Below are 17,528 nucleotides of genomic sequence, written 5' to 3' on the forward strand. Positions count from 1 at the left end.
TTCTATCAACAACTGCCTGTGGCTTGTGCCAAGGGGCAAATGTGATCTGCAACACATGCCATTCCATAAATGTAACGCAGTCGTCCTCAAACTCCCCACCTCCACAAATTCTGTTAACATCTAGTTTCGTTTGAGACTACATTAACAAAACGTAGGCCAAGATCAGGCTTCACAGTGAAGTAATTAAAAGTGGAGCTTTAGTTAAGTTGGCTTTTGTTTGATTTGAGCACCCTTCCCTATAAGGTCTTTATACTGTCACCATGCAACCACCTAGGCTACCAAAAAAATCACTTCATAATAAATAACCAACTTTTTTGTTGTTGTCTTATAGTCGTCTGTTCTTCAAAATGTTTTCATTGTTTGATGTGAATCAGTTTGACTGGGAGTCATTTATTCAACTAGGAATCTGTTAAAGAAGGTGTAGTGAATGAAAAGTATTGGTAAGAAAAGTAAATCACTGCACAGAATAAAATCACTGGAAAAACTCAAAACTTTTTTTTTCCATTCTCCAAATGACTGACCAACATTAAGTATGTTTGTCAAAAAAACACATCTTTTACAGACAAGTCTAATAAAAATGATGTGAGAACATATGAAAAAAGGATGCAGGTGAAATGTAGGATATCTGGTTTCTGATATGGAGAACTTAACTTCAGAAATGTAATACTGCTGGCTCGTGTAGCTTCAGCATTTTGACAGATACATGATGAACCAATTAGCAAATATACCGCTGATAAGAGATTTACTAGTGGATGTGTCTGTACTTCTTGAATTTAATCTGTCATACAGCCGCAGGCAGTCTTCCATTTTCTCCCTTTTCAGAATACACACCCATAATGGATGCTATTTTATCATGACGCTATTTCAGAGTACTAGTGATGGTGTTTAATTGAAACAATCAACAATAAAAGAAGACAGAGACGCAAAGGACCACAAGAAGAAGAGAGGGTGAACTATGAGAGGTTGAGAGGTAGGTCTGCCAAACATTTGTGTTAAAACAGTGTCTTTATCACGATTTTAACTTCTTACAAGTTAAAGTCACTAAGGTACTGAAGGTAAGGTACTCTTGCATGAGAGTAATTTTAAAAAGATGAGGACATGAGCTTGGGGTTGAGCACTTTTGTGCTGGTGGACAGTGACACCGGCTGGCCGTTACGTGAGCTGCTACTTAAATATTTGCTGATTATAATGAAAATCTGATGGTTGATGGATTTGGCTAGTGTAGAGGAGAAAGAAGAGACATTTCTGACCCAGTCACTGCCATACAACCACAAGCAAGATTCACCTCCACGCTTCATGCTTTCAGCACTTTAAAAACATTCACTTTGTCCCTATACACTCGTACATTCAGTCAGTTTCATTTTAATCACAAATCAGGTACAACAACAAGTACAATCATATGACACATAATTGAAATATGTGGACACCTTGATGAGCTACCTGAGGCCTAGGATTAGAGCAACTAAGCAGATAGTATTTAAAATGAATGTTTACTCAGATGTCTAGAATTTAAAAAGTGCATGTATTATACAGTAACATTTAGAACCTACAAAACAGCAAAGACTTACTTCATAGCCTGGAGTATGTATCCCTGCTGACAATGTGCTATTTATAGTTATACATGATATTAATGTTCTATATTTAGTTTAGATTTGTTGTAATGGAATATGATAAAAGATTTTTCAAGCACCTCTATCAAGGACATAAATAATGAACGGGGTGTACGGCAGTGTTTGGATGAACCCTGCTTTGGGTCAGTTATCTTTTTTTGCAAGTTAGTTTATCAGCTTCTAAGAGGATCCAGAGCGTGTTGACTATTGAACAACATGAAAGTTTATATAAGTCTGTCAAGTCAAGTAAGGTCTTGGCCAAATGAATTATCTAACAGTCTGTCAAGCTGACATTTTTGTTTAAATTGTGCATTTATTAGTGTTTGTATATGACATACATTAGATTTTGCTGAGACATTTCTCATGTCATCCCATGCCTTTAAGAAACATTCAGTAGTCACATTTGTCTTAGGATTCACTATAAGGGTGTTAATGGTGTGAGCAATCCATTCTATCCTGACTTTGACTTGTAAAAGGACACTTATGATCTGCATCTGAAGGAAGAAAGAGGTGGGACCCTCAGACTCACCGTCTTCCTTTAATGTCTAATGTAGCTATATTAATTTCTGAATATGGTGAATGTTAACACAGTCACTGTCAATGCATTTGAATGATGATAGTCAAGTATGGTCTGCATGCTACAGGAACCAGAACAGCATTTAAAACATACAAATGTTTTTTGCTGAATTTATGTGTGCTATTAAGGGTCACCATGGCACATTTTTACCACTAGGAGCAGTATTGATTTTCCTCACATTCAGCCAACAGGTGGCTGAGACTCTGAATTTACTAGCAACTTGTTTAAATCAGCTGTGTGGCCACAGTGACTTGGCATACTACACTATAATAAACATTATATACGGTCTTTGGTGCATCAGTAGAAGTTCAGGATAGCTCTCCTTAGCTGCAGTGACTTCCCCACTGAGGAGGCGCTTTTATTAGGAGCATAAATTCTAAACTTGTACACTCTCAACACTGAATCACTATTTATTTAAGCTTAAATGCATTCACTCCTCCAGAACTACAGCAGTATACAATTGGTTGTCTATGTGTGCTGAAAGGCCAGATTTCATCCCATCACCATGCGCCTCAATAGCCTCGGAAAAAAGTCACTTAAAAAGAAAAACTGGGCTGAAATTGACAGTTTCATTCTGCTTTACTGAAGGGGAAAATGCGCCGTCTAAATCAGCAGTGGTAAAGCTTGATGTTGTGTTGTATTCAGATGCACTGATGATGAGTTGTGTGCTGTTTCTACATGGCCAACGAGCACCATGGACAGAGCCCCCCGCAGCTTTGTATACGTTTTGCATTTCTCCTGTTTTTGCAAATTATGTTACTGTCGTCGCCACTGACTCCTAACAGTCCTTCCGCTTTGCAAAATGCATAGGACTTATCATCCCTGCCTTGTTTAAGCTCGTGCTGCATCATCATTTATGTTCACGGCCACCATGGACACAAAGACTGTTTTGTCAGATCATAGCACAATTCATGTTTTAAACTGCTGGCTCCGTATTATTGCACACTTCGGACAGTCAGAGGAATAGTCACTTTCTTTGGCTTTCTTTTACATGTTCATAGTGAATGTTTAGATTTTTTTTACAGAGAGATTAGTTTAGGAGCTGTCATTGACATAAGCTAATATTTTACCATATGAAACATATATGATCTGTTTATAAAATATGATTCATTGTTGCTACTGCTCAAACACATGACACCCCTGTTTAAAATGTAATATAGAATATCAGGAACTATCCCTGATAATGTTTTAACCTCTGAAACTATATATAAAGTTTTAAAAGACAACTAAAGGCTAAATACTACTACTACTACTACTACTACTACAACTAATTATTATTATTATTATTATTATTATTATTATTATTATTATTATTATTATTATTATTATCATCATTATTACTTTTCGTTTGCAGAGTGCTACAACAGGAAGTCCAATTAAGGCGCTGATTAATGGGCTGCTGCGAGTTAATGAGGCGCTAATTAACACACAGGTAGTGAACGCAGTTTTGTGCTGCGCTTTGTGGCCTAGCATTGAAGTCATCTTCATTTTGGGTACAGTCCGCTTGCCTCTACCCTAATTGTCCAAATAGACGCGCAATTATAATCGGCTGTTGGCGTTTGGATTCCTGCAAACTACAGCGCACGTGAACGCAGTGCAGAGCAAAGTAAGCATGCTGCTGTCAAAAGGGACACAACCTCTTTCCAAGCACTGTGTTTGTGTGAAAGCAGCAGGTTCCACACACAGTAACGTCCAGCAGAGTATTTTTGTGTTGTCCTGCCCCGCTGAGGTTAGTTCAGCCCCTTCAGTCCTCCCATTGGCTCCAACTACAGTAACTTCTCCTTCATTTCTTCTTGGCTTGCGACGACAGAGTTTCTTCCAGCACAAGAGTGGCCACATGTTGTTAAAAGCACTTGGTTGCGACTTTTCTCCCTTAACAAAGCATAGTATTGGTTAGACTGAATATCCTCAAACCCAAAAAAGGAAGAGTTTAAAAGTAGCCCTTGTCAGAAAGGGACGGGCAGAGAAACCAACACCAAGACTGCTGGAAACTCTACTCCTCTCTTGGACCGTGCTGTCAGCATGGTATGTCCATTCAACGTCGTTGGTGTGTTGTGTCAATGTGTGAATATGAGTTTAAGTGCATGTTATCCATCCGAGCCACGTGTTGCTTTTGTTTGTTTCCGTAGTTTGTTCCTCGGGAAAAGTCAAAAGTTCTGGATGTACTGCTTGTGTACATTACTAGAAGTCTTTGTCCGTTACTTAACCAGTCATGAATAGGCTTTAATGCTGCCTGACTTTGGATAATCTCCCCCATGCAGCTTATTGTTCTATACATTTATCCATAGGAGTAAGCATACAGCACTATATGTTCAGCAAATTCCCACACTTGACTGTAAAAAGGTGTCAGTACAAGAGGTCTGTTATATTCCTTTGCAATAAAAAAAAGGATGAAGTATTGCAGGCTGTTGTACTGCAGCACAAACCAAATTACAGCCAGACATAAGATTTAATAACTTTTTTAAAGAGGTCCATTTGTCCAATTAGTGTATAATTGAAGTACTGTAGATAAACATTCAACAAGTCCTTCACTGTTGATCTGATGTGGATGTAAATACCCTGAGATTAAAGCCCCACAGTGTTTAACCCCACAGTTATTGTTTCATTGCCAACATAAACAGGTTAATGTGCAGATGTCCACAAGCTACAGACAGCTGTAGCACTTCATAAATGTATACAGTGTGTATGTAGATTTACTGTATGTTTCCATGATGCTTTGCAGGAAGGCAATAAGCCACATTCAAGGTCTGTTCATGGTTGACAGCTACTCAGGTTATGTAATACTATGGTGTGTATGTGTATGTGTATGTGTGTGTGTGTGTGTGTGTGTGTGTGTGTGTGTGTGTGTGTGTGTGTGTGTGTGTGTGTGTGTGTGTGTGTGTGTGTGTGTGTGTGTGTGTGTGTGTTGTGTGTGTGTGTGTGTGTGTGTGTATGTATATGTTTTAGGGGTCGAGTACCGTACTTTGCGATACTTTGTGTCCTTTTTAGTGTATACTTGTTGGGTGTTGGCCCTTTTTCTTTTGTTAAATGTACACTGGGATAGATTCCAGCTCCTTTGAACCTAAAAATGTTGAAACAGGTTGACAAAGTGAATTAATAAACTTGAATGACAATTGAACGATAGCTCCCAGCCTGCAGCTTCTTGATATTGTGATTTGTTTGATAGCTTGTTAATGTTCTGCTATTACATGTCATTTTTGTTTTTGAAAATTTCCTCAAGATTATCCTATATTGTGTGACGACACGTGTTGATACAAAGGCATCGGTGTGATGTTTTGCACAAGACCGACAGCAGCACTGCAATAGATCCTGTGACACAACATTAAAAAGCTTGACAAGACACTACAGTTAGGTTTTGTCTCTTGTTTAATCCCTGCTTTGCTCACATGTTATCGTAGTTCTAGCTGATGGCCTGATGAGTGTGACTGCTGTGTTTTGTTTAGTTCAGTTTACTCTTGAGCCAAGATAGAGCTGAGCATTACAGACATATCTTGCGTGGGCAGATTGCCAGAGAGACCTAAAGATAACGACCCTTGTCTTCGTTGCAAACATGACATTGACATGTAACATTGCTAGAGCGTTTACAGAGTGACATGTAACATTGCTAGAGCGTTTACAGAGTGACATGTAACATTGCTAGAGCGTTTACAGAGTGTGCATGAAAGGGGCTTTATTCTCTCTCCATGTCTGGAGGGTTGCGGTCACTGTAACCTGAGACCCTCATACAAGTATACATGCTGTTAAAGATCTTCATCCACATGATGGATAAACACATAAAACAAAGTGTTTTACACACTGAATATGTTTGACTGTAACCTATTAACACTTTTGCTGGAATGTGCAACTTTCTACTACTATTCCACTTCTATTCAATACTCCACTTTTGCTCTGCTGCCACAGAAGGAAACAAAATGACATCCTCCACATAAAAATGTACAGCAATATATGTCTTCATATACATCCTAGTTCATGGTCTTTTTAATATGTTTAAAACCGGAATGAGGAACCTGTGTTTATGGATCTCAGACGTCTCTGCATTATGGTGTGAAATTGTGTGTTTCATGATCCACAAGTTTAGAATGAGACTAACAAATGTGTATGTGTGAATATAATATATGTGAATTTGTTAGTTATTTCTGGTGCATTTTCCAATCCACAAATAAATACCAACAAATATCTTCAAATATAAAACAATTGTAGACACATGCTCCCCAAATTTGTCCAAACTAAAGCGCGTGAACAGAAAAGTATGATTTCCTGTAGAATGTAATGAAATCCAGTAGAGCAGTTCTGTAATAAATAATGAATATAAAATAGACTGTCTGTCATGAATAAATCAATGGGTATTTGTGGTGTTGTTGTGTTAAACAACATTTTATTGCTCCGCTTTATGTGAATGAGGTGGACAAAATATTAGAAACATTATTATTTTTATAAAGCAGTCCAATACACAACACAACACAACAAAACCATGTTTTATGCAGCGCAGTACCAGGCTATTGCATTACATTACATAAAAGAGGTGTTTCTATTTGTGGTGTAAATAGTCTATTGAGAAAAATCTTGTTGAGTCAATCTGGCAGCAGTTATTTACTGTTTATTAGAAAAGCTGAGCGCGTACTAAAAATACAGCAGCATGGCAGTCATTTTCAGTTACTGTATTTACTGTGTAAATGCAGATATTTAATGAAATCATTACATATACGAGTCATACAGTTCATACCATGATATTAGTTCAAATTGTAAAACTGAATAATAAAGATTATAATGACATATATTGGGACTTATGGGCATGCTTATTCCACTTTATTGGATATCTGTTATGTTATTGATTAATAAAAACGTCATATTCCATAAAGTTCAGCACTACTTTGGATCTGATCCAGTGTAAACATATTTGCACAGTGTTTTTAAATCTCCCAGCTCATTTCTAAAGACATGTCAGTTTTCTATAAATATTAAAGATATTTACAACCACTGTCTGTGTGTGTGTGTGTGTGTGGTTTGCGCCTGTCTGTTTATGTGCTGGGCGGAGGGGGCTGTGGGGAAAGAAGATAATTTAGGGTTAAACCAAATATAGGAAAATAGAAGGAAAGAGAAAAACTAAGCAGTTCAGCAACATTTCGCAAAAACCTCCAGCATGGCCCAGTACTGAACAATGAACAGTCAGTATTTGGCCATTCTGAATGTGTTATAAAAGTCAAAAGCACATTTCAAAAAAAGTTTAAATTGATGTGAAATATGCTACTCACGGTGTGAGTGAGTAGAGAGCTACACCACCAAGGTTACTCACAGATCTGATAGCCAGACATTATCAGCTCTGTCTAGTATTGAATCACGTTCAGGATACCTTGCTGAGTCACTATCGAAGGTTACCTAGATCTGGAGGAAGAAACCGTTATTTTCCTTATCACGTCACTTTTTCAATTAATCTACATGCCAGAATATAGTAATAAAAAATGTAGCAAAACCTCAAAAAATTAAATGAATATTAATGTTCCATTAGTAGACAAATAGATTGATCAACCAATTGCCTATGCTATGTTCTGTAGTCAACATTGGTTGATCAGGTTTGGAGCACCATCATTTTCCTGGTTTTATGAATTAATGAAGTGAACTTCGAACCTGATTTTTTTATATTGTGAGTTCAAACATTTGGAGGCCTTGACGTTAGTGAAACTGCTGTCACCTGAGCTGTTCTGTTGTATCTAAAATGTTAAAACAAATCCTAATAACCCTTCTACTGCCTTGCCCCCCCCCCCATGCACCTCAGCACCACCCACAGTGTGAACCAATGTAATCCCAACACCTCCCTGTAGATTCTCCAACCGGCTCCCACCCACTCGCCACCAAAAAATATCCCCCCCCGTCACCCTGAGAGCCTCATGGCTACCGCTCTTACTTTCCCTTCTAGCTATTTGTGTGTGCATGCATATTTGTCATTCTCATACACTTCTCTACATGCAGTATGTGTGTGTATGCATATTCCTGAAATCGCCTTCCCTATCTGGGCGTCTGTGCCGGACAGCCAAATGCTTTTTATGGGTCATACACCTTCTGTATTTTTCCATTCTCACCAGCTGATACCAGCAGTGGAACATACAATTATCCTGCTAGGTCATGTCCTGAAGGAAGTTTGGCTCGTGTTAAGCCATTTTGGATCCAGCTGGCTTATCTGACCTGGTTCCAAGTGTGTGTTCAGTCCAAGGAGTGTGTCTACTTCAGTATTAAAGTGTCGTCTGATGACAGAGTTGAGTTGTGCTCAGACACTGCATGTCTGCTCATGCTTTCCTACATTTAGCATATCTTTTTTTTGTTTTTTTTGTTATGAAATTGGAAACTGGCAGGAGTTACAGCACATATGTCTTATGGTGGTGTTTTCACATGGCAGGTGAAGGGAGGGAGAGCTTAGCGCACATGTGACGCTATAAAAACAAAACACAAGAGCTGCCTTTCTTTCCCCTCTCAGTGGTCTTTAGTCAGTCCCATCAGTTTTTCATATTGTTACAGATTGTGATATGTCTATGATAAATTAGGAGTTGAGCACAGTGAGCATCTGCTGGAATGTGAAACAGATATTTTGCAGAACCTGTGATTTTGGCTGTTGAAAATGTTTTTTTCCCCACACTCATTTTATTTTTGGTTGCATATGAATGTGGAATATTGGCACACAAGTAGCTTGGCACAAGTATCTAGTATCATGTTAGATTTTATCCGCACTGTCTTATATTAACAATAAACCTGATATGACGAGTTTTACTTGAACCACTGTTCTTCTTCTTCTCTGTTTATTACAAGACGGAGAAGCCTTCGCTGGATGGCAACGAGGACAGCACCTGGCTGGGAGAGGGCCAGTCTGAAACTCAGCTTGCAACTGTGCTCGATCCAGATGAAGCCGAGACAAACGGCGAAGACCGGCCAGCATGGGACTCTAAGATCCAGTACGTGTTGGCCCAGGTGGGGTTTAGTGTTGGCTTAGGGAATGTGTGGAGGTTTCCATACCTCTGCCACCAAAATGGAGGAGGTGAGTGTCTCTGTGGAAGTAATTGTAAATTTCAACTGAGTGATTTTGACTGATCATCATGACACCATTAACACCAGTAACTGACACCTTTGTATCTTGACAAACACAGAAAACAACACAATGCATAATAAAGAAAATAGTTAAAAAGCAAAGAGAAAATTAACGTAAGCTATAAAACGAACACATAGATATGAGGAACTATGAAGGGATCAGAAAACTGATTTACTGATTTAGCATTGCGCTTCAATAACAATGTCCTGACTCATGATGGAAAAAGCATCAAAATCGATGCACCAGACATAATACCTTTTTTACTCCATGCATTCTCCCTTGTCTAAACCTGGCTCCTACATTACCCACCATGCATCTCTACAAAATGTATTCTACTGTATAGATTCAGGTGTGTTTTAGCAGCGAATGTAGCCTTGAGCTGCTAGCTTCAAGCAGGGTTAAATAGGTCTGGTAACCTAGCTTCTTTCTAACTACACGTCTGGGTTTTTTTTCTTTTTTTTTCAGTTTCAAACCTGTAGTCAGACATCACTTGAGGCGATCTATCAGACTTTGCCACAAAAGGCTTTATATAATTATATTCTCCAAAACAAATGTAGCACTAGTAAAAAGAATCACCTCATGTATGGGTGATTTATTATTTATCAATAGCCTGACAAATCTGCTGACGCATTTCAGCATAAAGCCCCTCAGAGCATGTGCGACAGCAGTGAACTCTCTCTTTATAAAGGACACATCATCATGTGATCACCAATCAACAGAAAACCATTACACATCTACTTCTTTTTACAACTATTTTCACACTTTAACATCAGAAAACAGGCTTGGATGGGTAAAATCAGTGGAGTTCCCCTTTAAGTATACATGTCTTTATTTTTCCTTCCAGGGGCCTTCATGCTGCTGTATGTTTTTCTTTTACTGGTTGTGGGAGTTCCACTGTTTTTCATGGAGTTGGCAGCTGGCCAGAGCATTCGACAGGGCAGCATCGGGGTATGGAAGCACATCTCTCCGAAGCTAGCAGGGATTGGCTACTCCAGCTGCATAGTGAGGATTTACCTTTTCTTTATTTTATTTCTATACTTTGGATTATTTGCTGCATAAATGTCAAAATGGGGAAGCAGTAAAGTCCATTTTCCTCCCTGTATTCCGTAAGACACCTCAACTGTCAACACTGTACTGAGAAAAAAAGCCTGAGATTACTCATAGTTCATAGTATCTCGAGTGGCCTGCTGTGGTTTGGTAGCCGACTGGATTTTTCATATTTGGGCCAACATCAATATTTTTAGCATAGTTCATCGTTGCACAGCCCCAGAATGAAAAGTTTTATTAGCATGAACGTCTTCTCCACTCATTCTCATTTAAGAGCCATTGCACCTACAATACTACCCCTTTTATTGCCTTTATGTAAATAATCCTTTCTTTTTATTACAAGCCATACTGTGTGCATCCTTAAAAAAGGGTGATGATGACATCCTACCATGCTGTAACGTGAGAAAGTTGGCGCGCTGTGGTGCTGGCAGTTTGTTGCGTAACAGTTTTCTCTACGAATGATACAAGGCAAACACAGTGTGAAAAGAACTTTCTGTGCATGTTCAGCACACAGACGTGTACTGTATGCTTTGGCACAGATGCTATTTTTAAAACGTGTTTATTTTCCAAAAAGCCTCATTGCTCTGTAAGATGGCGTCACAAACCCATTATGGTTCCACTTGAAGCATACCTTTACCCACTGACCAGATGTTTGACCTTGAGAGAACATGCAACGTGCAATATACTGTACACCACATATGCTATATCTCAATGACTTGCAATGTAAATATTGATAATAAATTAAGCAGATAATTCATAAGCCCTTTCTTCTCTTCTAGGTCTGCTTTTATGTGGCCCTTTACTACAATGTTATCATTGCATGGAGCCTGTTCTACATGGGTAATTCTTTTCAGTATCCGCTGCCGTGGACCCAGTGTCCAATTGATGTAACCACCAATTACACAGGTACTTGCTACCATAACTAAGAAGTTAAACAAAATGTTAAGTCATGTGCATGCCAGTTTGAGATCTATAGTGTTGTCTGCTCTCAATCCACAGTCAAAGAGTGTGCAAGCAGCTCCCCAACATCATATTTCTGGTTTCGGAGAGCCCTTAACATCACAAATTCCATCGATGACTCCGGAGGGTTTAACTACATCATGACAGGCTGTTTATTGGCTGCATGGGCAATTGTCTCCTTAGCTATGATCAAGGGCATCAAGTCTTCTGCGAAGGTAAGTTATTCTCTCTTTTTAACCCAAGGTAGCCCAACGATATATATCAACAACCACTGCTTCAGCACACATATACGAAGTTTATGCTTATGTTACTGTTAAAAGTTTTTCTGGCACAGCAATTATCTTTTTCTTTTTCCAACTTTCAGGTGATGTACTTTTCCTCAGTCTTTCCCTATGTGGTGCTCTTTATTTTCCTCATCAGAGGATTGATGTTGGACGGCGCAATGGAAGGAGTCACCTATATGTTTTACCCTAGAGTAAGCACGGTTTTCATCATGCGTTTGATCATAGTCATGTTGCTTAAAGACCGTATTTATTTGTATAGCGCTAACCTATGAGGACCTCTCCTAAACTTTATAGCCTTCACAGTAATTTACACTAAACAAGACCCTATTTTGTGGCATTTCTCAGCTGGAAATTTGGGGTAGTGTGCAAGTGTGGCGGCAGGCTGCTACACAAGTGTTTTTTGCCCTTGGACTGGGCTATGGCTCTGTTATCGCATATTCCTCCTACAATCCAGTACACAACAACTGCCACAGGGACGCGCTGATGGTCTCCTGCATTAACTTCATGACATCTGTGCTGGCCTCGTTAGTGGTTTTCGTCGTGTTGGGTTTCCGTTCCAAGAACATCGCACTACGCTGCGTGGCTAAGTATGGATCTAACTTGTAGCGCAAGCACAATAATTGTGCTATCGGCTTTTCACAATAGACATTGCCTTGCTTATATTTAATCTTTTTATTTGAACCTTTTCCAGAAATCTTGGCCTACTAAGCGCCATGTCGTCCCACGGATCTGATCAGCACTGGTGGCCTTGGTTTAACATGACAGATCCAAGCTCTGTGTCTATAACTGATTACAGCGAGTGGTACCAACACTACTCCTCCATGGTTGGTCCTAACATCACTGACTGCAGTCTGGAGAAGGAGATGAATGAGGTGAGGGACACTTAAGACATCCGGATTAGAGGATCATAGTAGATCAAGATCAAACTCTATGAGACTCATCCTAAAATGGTTTACACCCAATGCCTTGAAAGGTTATAAACCAGCTACCTTTTCAAGAAAAGTTTTTAAGAGAGAGAGAGAGAAGGATCAAAGCAGGTGCTTCATGAGGTGCTGGACACCAGCTTGGAAAAAACCATCAGGGACTCAACCACAGATGAATGCCTCAATAACAATAGTAAATAGGTGGACTGCTATTGTTCCCAGGACCCCTGAGGAATCTGGGAGGTACTGTAAAATATCCAGCAGGCAAGAAGATGAAAACATATGGGATGTGCCTTATCTCCTATAGGCGTCCAGGAGAGAAGATGTGATTGAGGAGTGAAAGGAAAAACTAAAGAAACAGAGGAGGAGGTACCAAAATAATGTTACCTCACAGTGTTTATTTTATCAAAAATCCCATATGTTCAAAAATAAAGGCACAGCAGTAGAGTATTTTTGTTTCGCCAGGTCAAAGCTATAGTGTGTCCATTACTTTGGTTTATCTGTGTAAGAGGTAGCTTTTCTTTACAATTAGCATTATAGCGTCACAGAGCTGCTGGTGTGGATGTAGACTCGTCATCTGGAGTGTATAAAGTATCTATATGTTATTATCCAAAAACATATGGGCTAGTGGATAATGTACATAATACTGCTGCTGGATTTGCCAATCCCAAGTGACATATCTTTGTTTTCTCTTTGGTCACACATATAGCCACCAAGTACTTGATGGCCATCTTTAGTCAACATTTATAAAACTCTTGTTCAGACTTTTTCCCTCCACGCACTCTGTCTTGTCTTTGTTTGAGCTCAGGGCGTTGAAGGGACAGGCCTGGCATTCATAGCATTCACTGAGGTGATGGCCCTGTTCCCAGCCAGCCCTTTCTGGTCCACACTGTTTTTCCTAATGCTGCTCAACCTGGGCCTCAGCACCATGTTTGGGACCATGCAGGGAATCCTCACACCTCTCATGGACAACTTCAGCTTTTTGGGACGCCACCGGACACTTCTCACTGGTAACACACACAAGTCAACACGTGATTAAACATTGTATCACAGGTGATTGCAATTTTTGTTTAAAATGACTCTTAACTGGCTTAATAGTAAAATTAAATTAAGATTAATACAATTAAATATTCCTCCCGGACAAAACATTTAGATATCTGACCAGAATCTGTCAGCATTTTCTTCCTGTTTTTAGAGTTCAGACATTAATTGCCTCTAAAGACTATACAACAATTATCCATGTGTAGTTACTGAACATGATTAGATTGAAGTACAGGCTGGATATTGATTGTTCTTGATTATTTATAACCATATTTTAACAAAGAAAATAGAAAAAGAAAAGCAACATTAGCTGAACACCAGAACTGTTAAAATGTTTGCAATTTAAACACCAGAAAGGAGCAATACATCACTGTTAGCAGAAGTTTCTGATATAAACTGTAGTTCATTTTATCAGACGGACCTCATAGGCTTTGTTTGTTCAAGTATCTTTACTCTGTTTTCATATCTGTTTCGCAGTGGCAAGCTGTATTTTAGGATTCCTGATAGGACTGTTGTTTACCCAGCGCTCAGGCAACTATTTTGTGACTATGTTTGACGACTACTCCGCAACCCTCCCGTTAGTTATTGTGGTAGTCTTTGAAACCATCAGTGTGTCGTGGGTTTATGGAACAGATCGGTAAGTTTTTCACCATTAAATTATCTGTATTTATTTCCTGTAGTGAAAAGATGCATCTCATACATTTTCCATAACTACAGCTTCCTGGATGATATTGAAGTCATGCTCAAATGGCGCCCTCCAGTGTTGTACAAATATCTTTGGAAATATGTTTGTCTGTTGGCGATGATCGGTCTCCTGGCTGCCAGTTTCTTGCGTGTGGTCTTCAAAAGGCCAACATACACCTCCTGGAATCAAAACACAGTAAGATACTGGACAACTGTTCTTTGTCATACAGAGAGGTTAAAAAGGCTGTTTTAGTCTACATTGTATGTGACATACACACCATTATTAAACACTATATTTTTCACCAAATCATCAGCAATGCACAACTGTAGATTTTTTAGTATATGTTTTAGTATGAACTCAGTATTCATTAATTGTACTTTCAGATTGTTTGGATATTGTGTAGATTTTTCTGGTTTACAGCATTGCTTCAGTATTTTTCCTCTTCATATCTATGGAGCTATTTATGGAGCTTCATAGCAGCTATTATTAGCTGCTATAAAGACCCGAATCCCCATAGGAATCATTCATCTAAAAGTTCAAGGAAATCTTAAAGGGAAACTGTAATTTTCTTCTAAATAAACACAGTCTTTGTTTACAGTCAGTGTTACTCATCAAAATGTATGTGTGTATCCTAGATGTCTAATGAATGCACTAAATGTATTTCCTTCCTTATGAAGCATTTGCAAAGCTGTGTCTACTAGCTTACAGACTTTTTCTTCCTGGCACATTGCTGTGTGTCTTCATGCATTACAGCCACATGTCTATCTGAGAAATAGTCAGAAACCATTGGTGGGTTTGTGTATTGTGCTATTGAGTAAAATTCACTCACAATCACTATAATTTGGTTGTACGTTACATAAAATAGGAGAACATAACAGCTATAATGATTTGAATAAAAAATACTGAATGTGCAACAACATTTTTGAAGGGAATTGTTTACATTTTTAATATAGGCCAAGTTTAACCTGGAACATATCAAAAAGTTTAAATATTTCCATTTCTGTGTATTCTGGGACACATACTTTTCAGGCAAAAACAAAAGTATCCAGAGTGTTTTAACTACCTTCAAATATAGTAATGCATCAAATTTGGCCTGAATATTACTGTGTCTGCCCGTACATCTCTCTTTGACATGCTCTGTCTCCTGCTCTCTTCAGGCCTCTGAGATGACTCTAGAGTACCCTGGCTGGTCTCTGGTTATGATTGTCATGCTCATAGTCTTCGCCACCTTGCCTGTGCCTATTGGCTACATCCATTCCATGTTGAAAAACCGCATGGCCCCTGACTCTGAGGATTTAAATGACCAGGAGATGCACCGTGAGTTGTACACAAAGTGCAGCTCCACTGATCAGCTGGAGACCAACTCCCACCAACTTCCCTGTGAGGAAGACGTCGCTCGTCCCAGAAGTACTTTCCTGCCGATGGGCAACGAACACTACCGGCTTCTGTCCCAGCAGGAGGAGGAGGAGGATGAGGAACAAGATACAGGGCTGTGAACATGGCGTAGGAGGGAAGTTGTTTGTGAAAGGACAACATTTTGAACCTCAGAGAGTGTATAAGCAAGACCCTGCAAGGGATATCGCAAAGTGAAGGGTGGACAGTCCTAAGCAGAAATACTCTTCATCTGAGATAGAGACTTTGGGTAGCACCCTTTTATCATATTCAGCGAACCCCACATTGCTGATGTGTTGTTTTTAACAATTTATATTATTGAATGAACATTACCAGTGTAATCAAAAGCTTTTTTAGATTCTGTAATCATGGAACCACATCTATAACCTCCTCCTTGTCAACCCTCCATACATTTTCTGAACCACCTGTTCAGAAAATATAAACACTAAAAAGCAATAAGCTGCTATAACTGGTGAAACAAACAATTTATCGAAGATTTTAGAGTGAGAGATTGATGCCAGCCACCATTATATTAGGTTTATCTATTGTTTCTGCCAACCTGATATCATGTAGGAGTCAGAACTGAGTCAGCTGGCAGTGTGCGTGGCTGTTGAATCAATAAATGCAGCAACTGACAGAAATATGCTTTCTGAGGAGTATTTTTTAGCTACATGCCAAGTATGGGTTTGCATGAAAACATTCTTCCTCCAGCAACTGTGATGTTTGCATGTCTGTGTGTTTGTGTTTTTAGATGTGCGTGTGTGTGTGTGTGTGTGGGCGTGTGTGTGTGAAATGAGAGACGTTAATTACTTTATATTTGTATCATTTTACCTCATAAGATCACAGCAATGTTTTTACATGTGTTCACAACAAGTGTTCAGTGTAGCAGTATTGTACTGTACTAGACGAGGACTTGAATAAACCTCTAGATGGCAGCAACCTGACTGTGTCTTGTAATGATTCACACAACTCCACTCAGATCAGAAGCTGTTCCAACCTTCAAATGATCAAAGATAAATTCATTAGATCATTAAGTCTGGACGTATGATTGTTTGGGTTTATTTGGCTTAAGAAAGGGTAAAAGTAATATAGGTGAGGGGATTTTCTAATTTGTCAAAAAGCTGGAGGTCATTAACATTTAATTAGGACTACAGGTTCTGTATGTTTTAGAGCTTCAATGCAAGATTGAATTTTGTTAGAACAATTAAACACTTTTTAGTGAATTTGTTTCTATTGGCAATGTCTCTCAGACTTGAGTAATATTCTAATATGTATGTGTGTTGAATTAATTCACATTAAAGCTCCAGCATTTTTAGAAGCGATAAACTTACTCAGGACATTTAAAAAAGGTTTTATACCAGATTCACTGGCACCACGTTTGCTTATCAATGTCACCTACATGTGCTGCCAGTACGTGTGCAGTTTGCACCATGAAGTTAGTTTTGTGCTTCTAAATACATTTATATTACCTGCTAACACATCTTATTGGTTTATGATCACTTCTGTTTAATTCCTACAAATTTCATGTATTAGTTTGATTCAGATTTCATTTTTTAAAACAAGCACAAGAGAGAAGCATAACACATGTAGGCTATATAGTTGGGTTTTTGCCACTCAAGTGTTAATCTGTCCTACAATTTCATGCTTGGCTCTCATAGAAATATTAGACGACAGTAGCACTTTATCAGTATGATGGTTTATTTTTCCTCATGGACGCCTCTGCTCTTAAATTAGACAAAAAACAGTACTTGAGTAACGCGCACTTTAGGTCTGGGCAAACTATTCATGCCCATAGTCCACGTTTTATTCAAATACTGTTGCTTTGTTAGACCGTGTCATTTTTCCAGTGAAGTAAAGAGGCCTACACCTCTCAGTGAGTGGAGGCTGGTGCGGCCAAGCAGGGAGAGAGAGAGGACTGCGCGCGCTCAGGCAGG

General features: G+C 39.0%; 1 protein-coding gene across 1 annotated transcript; it reads left to right on the forward strand.

The window, feature by feature from the left end:
• The first annotated feature begins 1,098 nt into the window (after window positions 1-1,098).
• On the forward strand, window positions 1,099-16,382 carry slc6a16a (solute carrier family 6 member 16a). The gene is made up of 13 exons (XM_062439322.1): window positions 1,099-1,156; window positions 8,268-8,377; window positions 8,986-9,211; window positions 10,107-10,264; window positions 11,089-11,215; window positions 11,309-11,484; window positions 11,634-11,744; window positions 11,899-12,140; window positions 12,245-12,425; window positions 13,285-13,486; window positions 13,995-14,154; window positions 14,235-14,397; window positions 15,360-16,382. The coding sequence occupies exons 1-13, from the start codon at window positions 1,099-1,101 to the stop codon at window positions 15,696-15,698; spliced, it is 2,253 nt and encodes a 750-aa protein (XP_062295306.1). The 3' UTR covers window positions 15,699-16,382.
• Window positions 16,383-17,528: the final 1,146 nt, after the last annotated feature.

Source organism: Scomber scombrus, chromosome 18, assembly GCF_963691925.1.
Source record: "Scomber scombrus chromosome 18, fScoSco1.1, whole genome shotgun sequence".
In the NCBI taxonomy this organism is placed as follows: Eukaryota; Metazoa; Chordata; class Actinopteri; order Scombriformes; family Scombridae; genus Scomber; species Scomber scombrus.

Excerpts from the sequence above, each read along its gene's own strand:
- slc6a16a (XM_062439322.1), top strand. The coding sequence starts at position 1,099 with ATGAGCTTGGGGTTGAGCACTTTTGTGCTGGTGGACAGTGACACCGGC. Across the intron at positions 11,216-11,308 it reads TGTAACCACCAATTACACAG|TCAAAGAGTGTGCAAGCAGC; the intron begins GTACTTGCTACC and ends CTCAATCCACAG. Across the intron at positions 11,485-11,633 it reads GCATCAAGTCTTCTGCGAAG|GTGATGTACTTTTCCTCAGT; the intron begins GTAAGTTATTCT and ends TCCAACTTTCAG.